Source organism: Cynara cardunculus (genome assembly GCF_001531365.2).
Source record: "Cynara cardunculus var. scolymus isolate 2C chromosome LG 9, CcrdV1, whole genome shotgun sequence".
In the NCBI taxonomy this organism is placed as follows: domain Eukaryota; kingdom Viridiplantae; phylum Streptophyta; class Magnoliopsida; order Asterales; family Asteraceae; genus Cynara; species Cynara cardunculus.
In genome coordinates, this window is record NC_037536.1 from 8028474 (window position 1) to 8044183 (window position 15710).

Consider the following 15710-nt stretch of genomic DNA (forward strand, 5'->3'; position numbering starts at 1 on the left):
TCAATGATTATCCTAATTATATTTTAGATTTTTTATATTTAAAATGAGATGTTTATCTTGTATTTGATTATGTTTATCTGCAGTTAGTTACACGACTTCAGATATGGAGCTTTAATAAGTTGTACTTACGCATAATCTACTTGTAATATTGAGTTTTAAATAATACGCATTAATAAATAGTACTTTACGTATAAAAAATGGTTTTTAAGAGTTTTTGTTAAATGCTTTATAATATAGTATATATAAAATATCAAATAGTTTTGTAATTTTAATAATATTTTTAAAAAGTTTTAAAATCTTTCATTTCACATTTAAATAAAAAATTTAGAAGAAAACTTATCATTATTTTTATTTATCTATTAAAACTTTTCGAACACACAAAGTCTTTTTCCTTTTTTTTTTTCGTTAAAAGAAGGTTTTTAAAACACAACACGCTTATTAAAAGAGAAATTATCCAAAATAACTATTTTATACATTGTACATTAATAAATTGACAACTTTTCAAAGGTTCTTTTTTTTCTTCATAAAATGACCATAAAAATTGTTCTGAGAGGGCAATTTTGACTATTTTGAAGGTCATTTTGTGAAAAATCTTTAAAAAATGGTTATTTTGTTAGTATATCAGGTTTAAAATGATATTTTGGGTAATTTTGTTTTTTAAAATGAGAACACGCGAAAGGGAAGGAAATGCAAAATTGAAAAAACCAAAAGGGTCTAAATTGTATAAACACCAGATTCTTGTACCACTAATTCCTCTACCTTTGTCTGAAACCGGCTATACCCGGTAACCAACATTCTTTGAATAGATTTTTATCGAGCCGTTGTGACAAAACGGGAACAAGTGAACCGGCTTGTCCGGTTAAAGTCTTCTTGATTCTTTCGGTCACTCTTACTCGCCTCTTTCTGCTGTCTTTCTTTCACTTCACCGATCACACAGATCGTTTCTATCTTCTCGCTTTAGGTATGTTCTTTGTCAGATCTGTTTTTTCAATTATTTCTCTATTTTTTAGTTTAGTTCCACTTCAATTTCAACAATTTTTGCTTAATTACTGTGTTAATTACTTCGAAGTTGGTGAATTTCTCCGTTTTTTGTTTGATTTTTTGATGATTTGATTGCTGTTTTGTGTTGTTTTGATGTTTGTATTTGATTTTTTGGATTTGTGAACTTTGATGTTTGTATTTGGTTTTCTTAGTGATTTGAATTAGGGTTTCTCTAGTTGTTTTGTGTAATTTGTTTTTTTATGAGAGGTTGATATTCTTCTTGTTATCTTTTAGCTCGTTGACTTATGCTTATTCCTTCTTCTAGTTGCTGGCGAATAACATGATAGAATGCTTCAAGAACATTGTGAACTTTCCTGGAAAACAGTTATGATTGTATTTGTCCATTGTCATTGTTGCAAGTTGTTGATGCATTTGCTTTTGGTTCATGAGATTCAGTAGTATTTTAGAGTTTTGACTAGTGGTTGTGATTTTCATGGAAACAAGTAGTCAAACATTTGTGTTCTAATCTTTGTTTAAAATTTTCTGAGGCTCTGTAGATATGAAGGGTGCCAAGGGTAAAGGGGCAGCAAAGAGGGACAGCTTGAAGCCTGTTGATGACAAGTTAAGATCAATGCTAGTTTCTTGTTTTTTGTTATTGTTATAGATTAAATGACATATGAAAGTGAATGGGTTTCTTCTATGGAAGGATTGAAGTCCTTTTGCCATTTTGTGGAATGGGAAGGTCATAGTTTATGTTTTTCAAAATTAAGCTTAGTATCTCAATCTGGTGTATTTTTAGAGTAAGACTGTTGAGCATTGTTGATATTGATCTTAACTAGTAAAGATTCTTCAAATCTGAAATTGAGTTTCTCTGGGCACTTTTCTAGTTGCCTATTCTGTTGCACTGGCAAGTGTGCTACGTGCAGGTGTCATAGGATCGAACGCAGTAGCACAAATGCACTTGGTTGAAAGGGAAATTGGGAGCATAAGAATTGATTTTCTTTTATAGCATCTTTTTGTTTCGAGGATACTCATTATTGAAGTAGAGGGTAGAACTTGGTTTGGTAGCTGTACATGTACTGATGAGTAACTTATTTTTTTTATCCTTCAGAAAGGTAGGGAAGAGGAAGGCACCTGCTAAGGCTGTTAGCAAAAGCAAGGCTAAAGCCGGGAAAGCAGTGAAAGATCCTAACAAGCCAAAGAGACCTCCCAGTGCTTTCTTTGTCTTTCTGTACGTGTGATCATAAAATGACATTTGTTGGTGTTGTAAATGGACTTATAATATCTTGCTGATGACGGGATCATCTTATTGTTACAGTGAGGAGTTTAGGAAGACATTCAAGAAAGAAAATCCCACTATTAAAGCTGTTTCAGCTGTAAGTATTACATGTTCTGCGTTTTTTGGATAAAACTACACAAACTGTGTTATGAGGCTGTCTTTTGGTTTATTTATTCCTATTTGTCCATTTTATGCATTTGCTTGCTCATATAGGTCGGGAAAGCCGGCGGAGAGAAGTGGAAATCCTTGAGTGCAGCTGTAAGTAAGCTGAGCTTGTCATAATCTGGCTTCTGTGTGGTTTATTTATAGAGTGCATCATCGGTGCTGTATTTCTCTTATTCCATCATGTAGATGTGTAGTCCCCCTATCAAATTTTCTTTTCCTCATACCAGTGTGTGTCCTATTGCATTAGTGCTGGTAAGATTGAGTTGTGGAAACAACGAATTTCCCGACCCTAAGGCGACTGGTCGATGCATCACTGTAGACCAGTGTGGGTTGTGGGTCCACTACCTTATCTGTGGTGTACATTTGGCCCCCTTTATTGCTTTTGTTTTGCAAGCCAGGGGTCTTCACGGAAACAACCTCTTTCTACCCTCTGGGGTAGAGGCAATACATCCTACCCCTGACCCTAGCTATTGTGGGATATACATGGTTGGTTTGGTTTGGTTTTAGTTGGGCCCCTTTTGTTTTGTGCACAAGCTCTTGACGTTGTAGCTTCTAGGTTTAAATTGGATTACACAGCTTGCAGTTATCACCTTACAATTGGTTATTAAATCATCATCTAAAAGAAACATGATTGATTTTTTTTCTGTAGTTCTTTTTGTGAAGACAAGTCTAAACAAAGAAAATAAGCACCCGCATAGTAATAAGAATTGAACCCCATAACCATCAGGTTCCAGACTAGGTCAGATACTAATTAGTCCAAAAGCCACTAAAGAGACGCATAACAGATCTTAGAAACAGCCATTAGGTAACTGTGAAGGTTGTCATTGAAGTGTAATGGACCCTTATTGGAGCTTAGCTATTCTATCTACTCATGGCAGGAAAAGGCACCGTATGAAGCCAAAGCTGCAAAAAGGAAGACTGATTATGAGAAACTAATGAACGCATACAACAAAAAACAGGTAACCTTTGTACATTTTTCATTTCACTGACGGAATGACCTATGTACTTATAAATATGTATGTATACTAAACAGGAGAGCATGGCTGACGATGATGAAGAATCCGAAAAATCTAAGTCTGAAGTAGACGAGGAGAGCGGACAGGTATTATTTTTCCCATTACATATGTTCTTTCTTTTACATCTAGTTTCAAGAAAGTTAATTAAGAGGGTTGGGTGGTTTAGAATTGAGAAATCCTTAATGTACTTTGCATATGTGGGCCAATTGGTAAATTTAACCATGAGTTAGTGCACTTAACTCAACTTGCTGATATCACAGCAAAAAGAAAAAAAGAATCAACTTTTATAACCATAATTTTTGGCATTTGTGTCGCGCTACGTTTGGCAACTTGCTGATAAACATCTCACATTTGGTAAAAACTAGCTGATAAGTACAATGTAAAATGATGATGCGTTGAAAAATTACTCAATTACAACACAAGGGACATAATTGGAAAAAAAGTGAACATCCTGAGCTTATTGAAAAAGTTTGCTTATGGTTGTGAAACATGCCTTGATACCCGGGGAACCCTGGAAGCACCGTATTTGAAAATATGGTACACTTAAACAACCCCTAAAAACACTGTACTTGAAAATAGTGAACAATTTGTACCCATATTTTTCAAAACTTGTCATTTTACTGTTATTTTTCAATGTTGGATTATAGTGCTGAAAATAAGTTCCGTGGGAATGCCCGAGCATTGTACAATGAGTTTGTTCATGGACATATGTTTGTGTATCATTACAGGATGGTGGCGATGATGAAGAAGATGACGATGAAGACGATGATGAGGATGATGAATGAAATGAAGGGCCGAAACCTGTGTGATTCAGACCACATATTTGCCGAAAACTTGCATGTTCATATTCATAGCTTACTTGATTATGGTCTTGCCTGTTTACTTAAGTTGTTGCGGCCATAGCTTAGATTTGACCTTTCTTATGTACCCTACCCCTATGATTTCATTTAGTTTGAATTGAATGTTGATTTTACCTTTTGGACTGAATGTCATTTCAAACCCATTCTACTGTCACCTACTACAGTTAACCAATCATCATCATACATTCTGCACATTACAATGCTTAAAAATGGTGTACTTTTACTTGTTTGTTCTTTTATTTATCTGAGATTTACTGGGTCTGTTTGATCTAGTTTGGTTTTAACTTGACTCGTTAATTGGTGTCGATGAATGGACCTTTTGTCGTTCATGAAGTTTTCTCGGTGTGGCAAAGGTTTGATATCGGAACAAGTTTCACCGTTCGAAGGTGAACGAACACCTTCACATTCTTTCTTTCTAGTAGAAGATGGTGAATGTTCCATTCTAATGTCCTATTTGGTTCATGGATTCCCGAAATTGGAATGATCAATTCATTTAACTAAGGAGTCGTTTACCAAATACTTAGCCGGTAAGTGTTTAATCGGTAAAATTTAACACTATTATTTACTTACCGGGTAAGATTTTTAGTCCACCAAAATGACATCGTATGCAAGAATTTACCCGGTAAGCGCTTACCGTGATAAGAGTCGTCGCCCTCACTTATCCCGTAGGACTCTTGGTCCTTGTCTCGCTCTTATCGGGTAAGATTCTTGGTTCTTATCATATTCATACGGTGAGGTAATGTGACTTGGTAAACATTTATTTGGTAAACGGGCCCTATATTTTAATTCCTTTATTTGGTTCATTTCTTGAAATGTATCACTGATAAATTCCTTTGAATTTCACGGTAGAGGGATTTTTGTCATTCCTTCAAGTCAACGGATTGAATTTGGATTTCTTGACAAATGCCACGGATTTTATAATTTGGTTTTAAAAAGACAAAAATAACATTTGGATCCAATTTAACCATCACCACCACTACCATGCCGTTAATGTCAGCTTTCTAAGCCGCCACCATCCACCCTCCCACACAAAAGGCACCATTACAACACTATCAAACCACTGCTGTCGTCGTTACAACTGCCATCCACCCACCTAACTCCCGATTCCCACAAACCGCATCCACATCAAACAAACATGTATATTATAATTCTTTTTAGAGATTTTATTACTATTCCCACCAATCAAACACATGATCAAATTATATTCCAATTTCTTCAAAGTCAAATCAAAAGATGGAATTCAGTTCCACCAAATTTCATTATACGAACCAAATACCCCCTAACAGATTATTGTTTTTTATCAGGTAAAGGGTGCGTTAAAGTTTACCCAGCAAGCAAGAAAAGTCCTTGTTTCTTTATAGATATTGTTCTGGTTTGGTTAGTTGAATACACGTTTTTTTAACCATGTGTCATTCTTTTCTTTGCTCTAATTTGATGACATCTATTCCTCAAGAGTATGATGGTTATGATTAGAGGTATATAACGATCGGGTCATATCCTATTCTAAAAAGACGAGTTTTTCCTAATAGAAAAAAATGAGCCAAAAAAGTCCGGTTAGTCTGGCCAAAAATTTAGAACTAAATCCGAACGGGCAATCCTAACTGGTCCTTTTGGATTTAAAAAAAATAACAAATACATATATAAAATAATGAATTGTACAAGTATTTTAAAGAATACCTCAAATTTTCATTTAATTATAAACTAATTAATAGTAAGATAACAAAATTAGTTAAATTGGGACATTATAAATAATTATCTTTTTATAGCATCTTCGGTTTTTTCTTCTCGAATATTATTCATATTTTTTATTTAATTTTTTTATCTCGTCTTGACCAAAGACCAGGTTTCAGGCTTTATTCAAGCTTTGTTTCAACCAGTTAAGGACCAAAATGAGCTTTTGCCTACGACGGTCCTTGCACAGGACCTTTTCTATCAGTTCCTTTAGGACCGGTCCTTGGTCTTTATCGGTCCAAAATCACTTAACATGTCCTTTCTGCATTTTTAGTTATGACATGTCTTTACTTTTATTTGGAAAAGACTTACAGGCTGTTTGGTTAGTCTTCTATTAAGCATTGTATTTATAAAGTTGTTTGTGTGTATTAATCTGTCTATATGGATTGAAAAGATTTTTTGTTTGGAAGAGCTTCATAGATGGAAGGAACGTGATTTTTAATTGGGAGATACATGTTTGGAAAACACTTGACTTTCTGTATAAAGCTTCTTCCCAGAAGCTTACTAAATAAGCCACTACCAAACAATTATGTACATTTCATAACATTGTACTATTTCAATTTATTTGTGCTTCATACTCACATAGATGTAGCCATACTGCTAGATGAACCGTAAAAACGAAGGCCAAGCTATACGTCACACGATCTAGACCACGCTAGCCGAGTTGGTCGTTGACCCCATTTACCCGACCTTGCTTTCTTTTGTTATACGTTGTGGAACCACGAGTTTAACAAACGCTTGGTCTAATTCTTGATTGGAGAGTTGTTGTTATCGATCATCTTTTGCACGGATTGCTCGAACTTGACCATTTCACTTTTTTTTTATCGAATGAATCCAACAAAAACATGTATTTTTAAGGCTTTGTAACTGGTAATTCCTAAGTTGGCCCATAACAATCTATTCAAAGAGTATCATGTAAAAGACAAATCAGGTATACAATGTCCCCTTAGGTGGTTAACTTAAGAGTCCAATCTAACTCCCAGACTATCACCGTCAAACTTGAAACCTTATCTGTTTGAACAAGTATATCACTCCAAAATCAGTACGACAAAAGAAGGTCCCATAGAATTATTGGTAGTTTAATACTTGGAATTGGGTCTTTGGTGGGTATAAATATCCATTATGGATCTATAACATTAACCAGAAACACGTTTAGGGAAAAGTCGAAAAAAACCTAATCGATTTTATTGTTTTAAATAATTAAGTTTTTGAACAGATAAGTGCTTAGACATTTTAAGACGTATACTCAATTGCTTACCCGGTAAGCGCTTACCGATAGAAGTCAACACTATGATTTATTTTGATGCACAAGATTTTAGTACATCAAAACATATCGAATGCAACAATTTACTGGGTAAGCGCTTACCTAGGTAAAAAATAACCCGCAATCTGTATAGCAATCTCACATTCATTATGTCCTTCATCGCTAACAACCACCTCACTTGAAATTGATATAATAGGAGGTCCTTTAACCATGGTGGTTATGAGTTATGACACACACAACGATGTCTTTAATAATGAATATAAAATGTAAGTAACAGATATTTTAAAAAATAAATTGTTATTTAAATATGAAAGTAAGACTAATATACATATTACAAGTTAGTTTATTCAAAAACATTAAAATTCATCATGTTTTTTGTAATTTTTTTATGGGGTTTGTATAAATTTGTATTATAAATTCGTTTTGATATATTAATCGGTTACCAACTTGTATAATTGTTCTGTTTGTCAAAGAGATAAACGATGAACTGTAAAAATAAAACATACTCTGTTCAATTCTTATTTTAAAAGATCAGTTTTATCATTTATGATTAAAAATATTTAATTTTTTTTTACAAATTCATTAAATATTTATTTTTTATTCATGAAATTATAATATACTCTTTTGTATAAAAAATATAATACCTTTCAAAATTAAGTTTACTAAAAGGAAAATTAACAAAAATGACTATTTTGTCCCTCATTTTTCACCTCCTAACCATTTATCTCATACTTTTATCATAATATCAATATCTTCGTAAGTGCCATAGCTGCAATTTGCATAGGGGTCATCTTCAAAGAATAATAATACTGAGTTCCTTTATAAACATCGATTTTGGGACACCTGGTGGCAGTTCCGTAACACTTCCAGATACCACTCATAATCTTTTTTAAATGCCCCCTCCGCAAGTTGTGACAAAACCGCTTGTGCATGTATGGAGACCGGGAGAGGAATGACTAAAAGATGAAAACTGTCGATTAAATGCACCCATATTATTGAATTTCATCCTCATATATATCAAAATCAAAACTTATTTTTTTACATTCTCAATACATGATTTGATCTGATTTTGAAATTAAATGAGATGTATGTAAATATCACCCTTTTAAAAATAGTAATCAAAGTTATAATAAAATAAGAAAATGTAAAAATTTATATTTTTTTATAGAGTAAATTACGTTTTTCGTCCTCATAGTTTGGCAAAAGTAGCGGATTTTGTTTCTATGGTTTTGAAGTTTTGATTTTTTTTGAAATATATAATATTTATATACGACAAATACAACAAATAAACTTACACCATCTTCACATTTGGTGAGGTTTGAACCTTTGACCACCTAAGAGGCTAAAGACTACGATACCACTAAGTTAAAGATTCTTTGGTGAAATCTTGATTTTCATATCTATGGTTTGCAATTCATTTTTATTTTTGTCCCTGAGATTAAAACACTACTTTTAAGTATGAATAACTAAAATCGAAATGAATTATAAACAATAAAAACGAAAAAAAAAAAAAATTTAATCATAAAAACAAAAAAGATAATGAATTATAAACCATATAGAGATAGAAAATCGTAATATCAAGATTATAAGGACGAAAGTAGAAATTTTATACAAACCACAGGGACTAAAACGTAATTTTTCCTATTTTATAATTTTTAAAAATGTAATAAACGTCAGCCACAACTACGATTTTTTTCACAACCAGATAAGGCTAGATAAGGCCTAGGCTTTCTCATCCGTCAGATGGATTCACACTCTTCATCCAACGGTCACCATTCCTTCACTTATCTCATCCCTTCCTACCCATCAAACCCTATACATCACCAACCCAAAATCCCACTCTCTCACACTTCCGATCACCACCATGGCATCCACCACCATCGCCGCCGCCGCCGCTGCATCCTCCTTCATCGGAACTCGTCTCCCGGAGCTACATTCCAACTCCGGCCGAGTTTCCGCCCGATTCGGATTCGGAAAGAAGAAAGCCGCCCCCAAAAAAGCACCCAAAACCGTTACATCCGATCGCCCGTTATGGTATCCCGGCGCAAAAGCACCGGAGTATCTAGATGGAAGTCTGGTCGGAGACTACGGATTCGATCCATTCGGTTTAGGTAAACCGGCGGAATATTTGCAGTTCGATTTGGATTCTTTGGACCAGAATTTGGCGAAGAATTTGGCGGGAGACGTGATCGGAACCCGGTTCGAGGCTGCGGATGTGAAATCGACGCCTTTCCAACCCTACAGCGAGGTGTTTGGACTTCAGAGGTTTAGGGAGTGCGAGCTGATCCATGGGCGGTGGGCGATGTTGGCTACACTCGGCGCTCTCACCGTCGAGTCCGTCACCGGCGTTACATGGCAAGATGCCGGAAAGGTACGTACGCATATGTACTTATCATGCATTTGACATTTTTAGAAATGAAATGGTCCACAGGGTATTATCGTCATTTAACATCATCTTCATAGGTATATATCTTACATTTGACCTTTTGTATAAAACGTACTAAATAAGCTAATTTTTATATTAAATCTATTACCAAATAGTCATGTATAGGTGGTTGAATAAGCCGAGGGTCCCGTTAAACTGCTAACAAACAAGTCACTATTTTTTGCTAAGAGAAAGTTGCACCAAAATAGAACCAACTTTCATCTGATTCTTATTTTGGGGAACCAACTTTCAAAATCGTCATTTAGGGGTCTCTATCAAACTTTTTGTTTATTTAAGGGTCTGGTTGATCTGTTGAACATGTAACAGGTAATTTATGGGTCTCTATCAAACTTTTGGTTTGATTTGCCAAATTTGATTTAAACTTTAACATTGATAAGGATTGGTTAGATATAAAAATCTTGAATATGATATTTAATATATTTTTTTATTGCATCAATTAATTTTTTTCTATTAAATTGATTTTTTTATTGCATTAGTAAAAAACAATTTTTATTGTGGTAATTTGGAATTTTTTTAAATCTTCAATTTGATATCTGAATTAAAAAAAAACGAGATTTGAAATGAAAAATAGATTTTATTGCATTAATTTTTGAAAAAAAATGAATTTTAGTTATTTTTTTATAATTATTTTGCAAATTGGTTCCCTAAGATAGGAATCAAGTGCAAGTTAGTTCCCCAAAATGACGATTTTGAAAGTTGGTTCCCCAAAATAAGAATCAGGTGAAAGTTGTTTGTATTTTGGTGCAATTTTTCCTTTTGCTAATTATAATTCCCATATCTATGCCAACACCAGTCATGCATATAAACAAAAAATTTCTAGTATATTTCACTCGAAAGTGGCGGCTAAAAAAATTCAAAACGTTATTTTTGGATTTCAGGTGGAACTGATTGATGGATCATCGTATCTTGGCCAACCACTCCCATTCTCCATCACCACTTTGATATGGATCGAGGTTTTGATCATCGGATACATTGAGTTCCAAAGAAATGCCGAACTCGACTCTGAAAAGAGGTTGTACCCCGGTGGTCCATTTGATCCACTGAACTTAGCCAGCGACCCCGAGAAGAGAGCCACCCTGCAATTGGCCGAGATCAAGCATGCCCGTCTTGCCATGGTGGCTTTCCTCGGGTTCGCTGTCCAAGCAGCAGCCACCGGAAAAGGACCCCTCAACAACTGGGTTACACATTTGAGCGATCCACTTCACACCACCATCCTCGACACCTTCGGCTTCTTTTCTTAAACCCTCGTTTTTGGTCATCTCCTTGATATATATCACCTCTCTCTATTTTTATCGTTACTTTTATCTTGTAAAGTTTGTAACATTTGACAAAACAAGCGAGACAATAAACTGCTTTTATTGTCATGATCAGGTGTGTAAACAATTCAAGTGTTTAACGAGTTACTCGAGCATAGTAATTCTTGAGTTTGAGTTGATTTTGAATACATAATATAGGTCCCAAACCAGTGTTCCACTTAGTTCGTTCAAAAACTCGATAACATATTTTGAGTTGAATTGAGGTATTTGAACTGTCGAGTTAAAAATGTTCATAAATCATACTGTTAAAAGAAGCATTAAGCTCGGGCTATGATTTTAGGTTAAGAACCTTGAGAATTAATCTATATGATTGGATCAATTTTATCTGGGCTACGATTTATGGTGAATTTTTTGTAAAAAGAACGAAAATAGCCACATTTTTTTATTCATAATAAGGAAGTTAGAGAAGGTAACAATGATATCATATATTTTAGCGTTTGGTGGGCTAAATGCATATTATATATACTAGAATGGTACTCGCGCAATACAGCGAGATACATCTCGATTTTAATGTTTCGTTTTATTTTTTTGTCTCGGTCTATGTTATAATACAGTTTTATATGGTTTTAAGAAAACGATAATTTTTTTATTTTTGAATAAAATATGAATATGAAGATATAATTTTGAAAATTATATATTGATATTAGTACCAAACTAACAATTTAAAATTTTTTGTTTTTTGTGTAATTTCTTTAATTCGTTTTTTCTTATTTTTGCTTTAATATAATTTTTTATAAAAATAATAATTAAGTATTTTGTTAGAACTAAATGATTATCCTAATTATATTTTAAATTTGAAATGAAATGTTTATCCTCTATTTGATTATGTTTATCTGTAGTTAGTTACATGAATTCAAACATGAAGCTTTAATCAATTGTACTTGCACACAATTTACTTGTAATCTTGAATTTTAAGTAATATGCATCAATAAACAATACTTCATGCATAAAAAAATGTATGTCAAATGCTTTATAATATAGTATAGATATTGTTAAATAAATCTCTACCTATTAATTTTTTCTCACACACGTCAGCATCAATATTTTATTTTATACATTCTCAATGCATGATTTGACCCGATTTTAACATTAAATGGTTGCACATAACATTACCTTTTTAGAGCATCTACAATGTGCTTTTTCTTAGCCTTTTCGGGGATTTTTCAACATAGCGAGAGGTTTTTGGTTAGAGATCATAATTGCACGACCTGCTTTTTCCGAGGTTTTCATATTTAATAAGTTTTAACTTTATAAAATTGTACAAAAGTTTTGTATTTAATCAATTTTATTTATAAAAATAATAATATTACTTTTATTAATGACTTACTAGAAAACAAGTGTTTTTAACATATTTTAAAACATTATTGTATAGAAATCTTATGAAATCCCGTGAAAGCCTAACCACCTCCGTGGGATTTCAAGATCCTATACTTGAGGGATTTCAGATAAATCCTATGATTTTAAATCCAAGCAATCTTACAAACCAAACATGGGATTTGAATGAATTTGAATCCAAATCCTCCCAAATCTATTCAATTCCTGCAAACCAAACGAGACCTTAGAGTTTTCGAAATGCTAATCGTTATCATATAGAGAAAAAGTATATTCATGTATACAGAGAAGGATACAATTTGAATAGCATTTTGAATCGCAACATTTTGACACAATATGGATTTATTGCGATTAGTATATGCTAGTATCGCTAATATTTTATTACAGTAATATGCTAGTTTGAAGACCTCGTTAAAGAAACTTCAGATACGAACCCTCTAATCAGTAAAAACCATAAATCACTATTGATGTTACTGTTATTTTTGTATAACAATCATCTGTTATTGTTATTAGTTAGAATGATTCAACGAAGATTTCACCACTCAACTGAGACCATCCATAGATACTTTCATCAAGTACTGCAAGCAATGATGGAATTTGCTGGAGAAGTCGTATGACCAATGTCCAACGAGAAGACCTCCAATATGTCAGAACGACAAAGAAATCTTAGAAGAATATTTCCGGTATGTTTTCGTTTATATAATTTGCAAAATCAAAACATAGTTAAAAAGTTTCTTATAGTTTACATTTGTTGCATGCATCGTTAAACGCATAACAAAGCTTAAGTTTATAAAACTAAGGGGTCGTTTACCAAGCACTTACCGGGTAAGAGCTTACCAAGTAACATTACCTCACCGGATGAATATAGTAAGGACCAAGAATCTTACCCGGTAAGAGCGAGACAAGTACCAATAGTCTTACCCAGTAAGTGAGGGCGGCGACTTTTACCACGGTAAGCGCTTACCGGGTACATTGTTGTATACAATGTCGTTTTGGTGGACTAAAATCTTACTCAATAAATACATAATAATGTTAAATTTTACCGGTAAACACTTACCGGATAAATGTTTGATAAACGATTCCTAACTTATATATCTTGAATCGAATATCATCCACCAATAAAATATATTTTGAAAATTAATTTTTTTTAAAGGAGACAGCCGCCGAAGGCTGGCTGATACAACCAAAAAAAAAAAAAAAACTGCAAATTACGTTTTTAGTCCCTAAGGTTTGTTAAAATTTGTGGATTTTATTCGGAAACCCGTGTTGGAGCTTCGTTTGTGTTCAGCAACACAAATATTTCTTATTATTCTTTTTCTGTCCAGTTTTGTTATTTTAACTTTTGACGTCGTTTTGGGCTCAAACGTGACAGGAATTAACAAAAACTCGAAAATTTCAAAGTTGTATGGTCGTTAGGGCTGTAAACGAATTGAACGAACATGAATAGAGACTTGTTCACAGAGGTGGATCCAGCCTTTAGGGTGCGTTTGGTGCACAGACAGGACATGACAGGACAGGGTAGGACAGGACATGACAACTGTTCAACGTTTGGTAAGACATGACAGGACATGACATAACTGGTTAAAATGACCAATTTACCCCTAGTGAGCAATTAGAAACAGCAATCAGAAACAGCAAACATGAATCAAAAACAGCAAACATGAATAAAAACAGCAAACAAAATGCAGTAGCAAACATGAATCAAAAACAACAAACATGAATCAAAAACAGCAAACATGAATCAAAAACAACAAACATGAATAAAAAACAGCAAACATGAATCAAAAACAACAAACATGAATCAAAAACAGTAGCAAACAAAATCAGAAACATAATTAGGTGCTGTCAAGTTCTTCTAAATCAGTAGAAACATGAATCAAAACCCAACAAAGAAACATGAATCAGGTGCTGTTTTAGCAGATATGAACAACTACAAGATGCATCAGATTTTAGGTAAAGATGAATTGAGGTTAAACCCAGCTCACGAATTCAAGAAAACAGCGAATACAATCATCAATTAGTTGAAATTGCAAGAAACCAGATCTTGAATCAAGAAAATCTTGGGCACTTGTTGAAATCAAGAACGAAAGCAATAAACCTCTGCTAATTCGAAGAAGCGATAAACCTCTGAAATTACAAGCAGATGGTTTTGAATCAAGAAAATCTAGGTTTTCAGCACAAAAAGGAAATCTCTCGGATGAGGTACCGTCGATTGGAACAGTCGAGAAGAGAAGAGAAGCGTACCGTCGATTGGAACAGTCGAGAAGAGAAGCAACGCCGATTGGAACTCGCTGTCGATGGTCGCCGTCGATGAACGCCGTCGATGGTCGCCGTCGATGGAGTTGATGAAGCATGCGATGGAGGCGGATGAAAAAGGGGATGGAACTGGAAGCGATGTGATGAGCCAGGTAGGGGAAGAAGGGTAACGTGGGAAAAAATTTGAGTTCCACTTAGTTCTAGGGGGGTATGGTGGAACACGCGTGTCCTATGCTTGTCCAACTTAGTTCCACATCTAGCCACACCAAACGTAGGACAAATGTGTTCTGTCCTGTTCTGTCCCACCCTGTCCAGCGTACCAAACGCACCCTTAAGCACTAGGGGGAAAAGGCCACCGGTCAAAAACCAAAAACCTTTGTTGACTAGATTAAATTTTCTATTTTCACTCTTGCCTCACATGGTTTCCCCATGGTCCCAAATGGTCATATGCTTCCCTCCCCCAAGTCCAATCCAACGTGCCCCCACCCCATTAATTTCCTGGATCCGCCACTACTTGTTCATGTTCGTTTGTTTAACTTAACCGAACAAATGAATTAACAGGAACGGTAAACGAACGAAATTTTTTGTGTTCGTGTTTGTTCGTTCAGAAATCAGGTGTGTTCATGTTCGTTTATGTTCGTTCGTTAACATGCTAAACGAACATAAACGAACGGGCTAAACAAACATAAATAAATATTATTTGAATTCAAAGTAAATAAATAAAAGATTATATATTAAATTTAGGGCAAAATGCACAAAATAGCAATCTACTTTCATAAATTTTTTTATTATAGCATTGTACTTTCAGTTTTTCTTATTATAGCAATGTACTTTCAAACTATTTTTTATTAGGACATTGTACTTTAAAAATTTACCCATTATAGCATTGGGTAACCTTTTGATTTAAATTTACCCATTATACTTTCAAAATTATTTTATTATAGTCATGTGACTTTCTTACTACATTATTGTACTATAGTGATGTGGCTTTCTTACTACATTATTGTACTTTCAAAATTATTTTATTATAACATCTACTAGTTCTTATTAAACACTGTATTTTT

At 34.0% G+C, this 15710-nt stretch overlaps 2 protein-coding genes across 5 annotated transcripts; both read left to right on the top strand.

The window, feature by feature from the left end:
* Positions 1-863: 863 nt before the first annotated feature.
* On the top strand, positions 864-4505 carry LOC112518144 (high mobility group B protein 1). 4 transcript variants are annotated; one of them, XM_025125731.1, is made up of 8 exons: positions 864-961; positions 1539-1602; positions 2093-2212; positions 2300-2357; positions 2474-2518; positions 3304-3384; positions 3459-3527; positions 4170-4505. In XM_025125731.1, the coding sequence occupies exons 2-8, from the start codon at positions 1541-1543 to the stop codon at positions 4224-4226; spliced, it is 492 nt and encodes a 163-aa protein (XP_024981499.1). In that variant the 5' UTR covers positions 864-961; positions 1539-1540; the 3' UTR covers positions 4227-4505. The 4 variants fall into 4 exon arrangements, with proteins under 4 accessions (XP_024981499.1, XP_024981502.1, XP_024981503.1 ...); XM_025125734.1 differs by having other exon boundaries at positions 3304-3377; positions 3453-3527; XM_025125735.1 differs by having other exon boundaries at positions 910-961; positions 1530-1602; positions 3304-3377; positions 3453-3527.
* Positions 4506-9160: 4655 nt separating this feature from the next.
* LOC112518136 (chlorophyll a-b binding protein CP29.1, chloroplastic-like) lies at positions 9161-11177 on the top strand. Its single transcript, XM_025125716.1, has 2 exons — positions 9161-9667; positions 10621-11177. Exons 1-2 carry the CDS (start codon positions 9161-9163, stop codon positions 10981-10983), a joined length of 870 nt encoding a protein of 289 aa, XP_024981484.1. The 3' UTR covers positions 10984-11177.
* The last annotated feature ends 4533 nt before the right edge of the window (positions 11178-15710 follow it).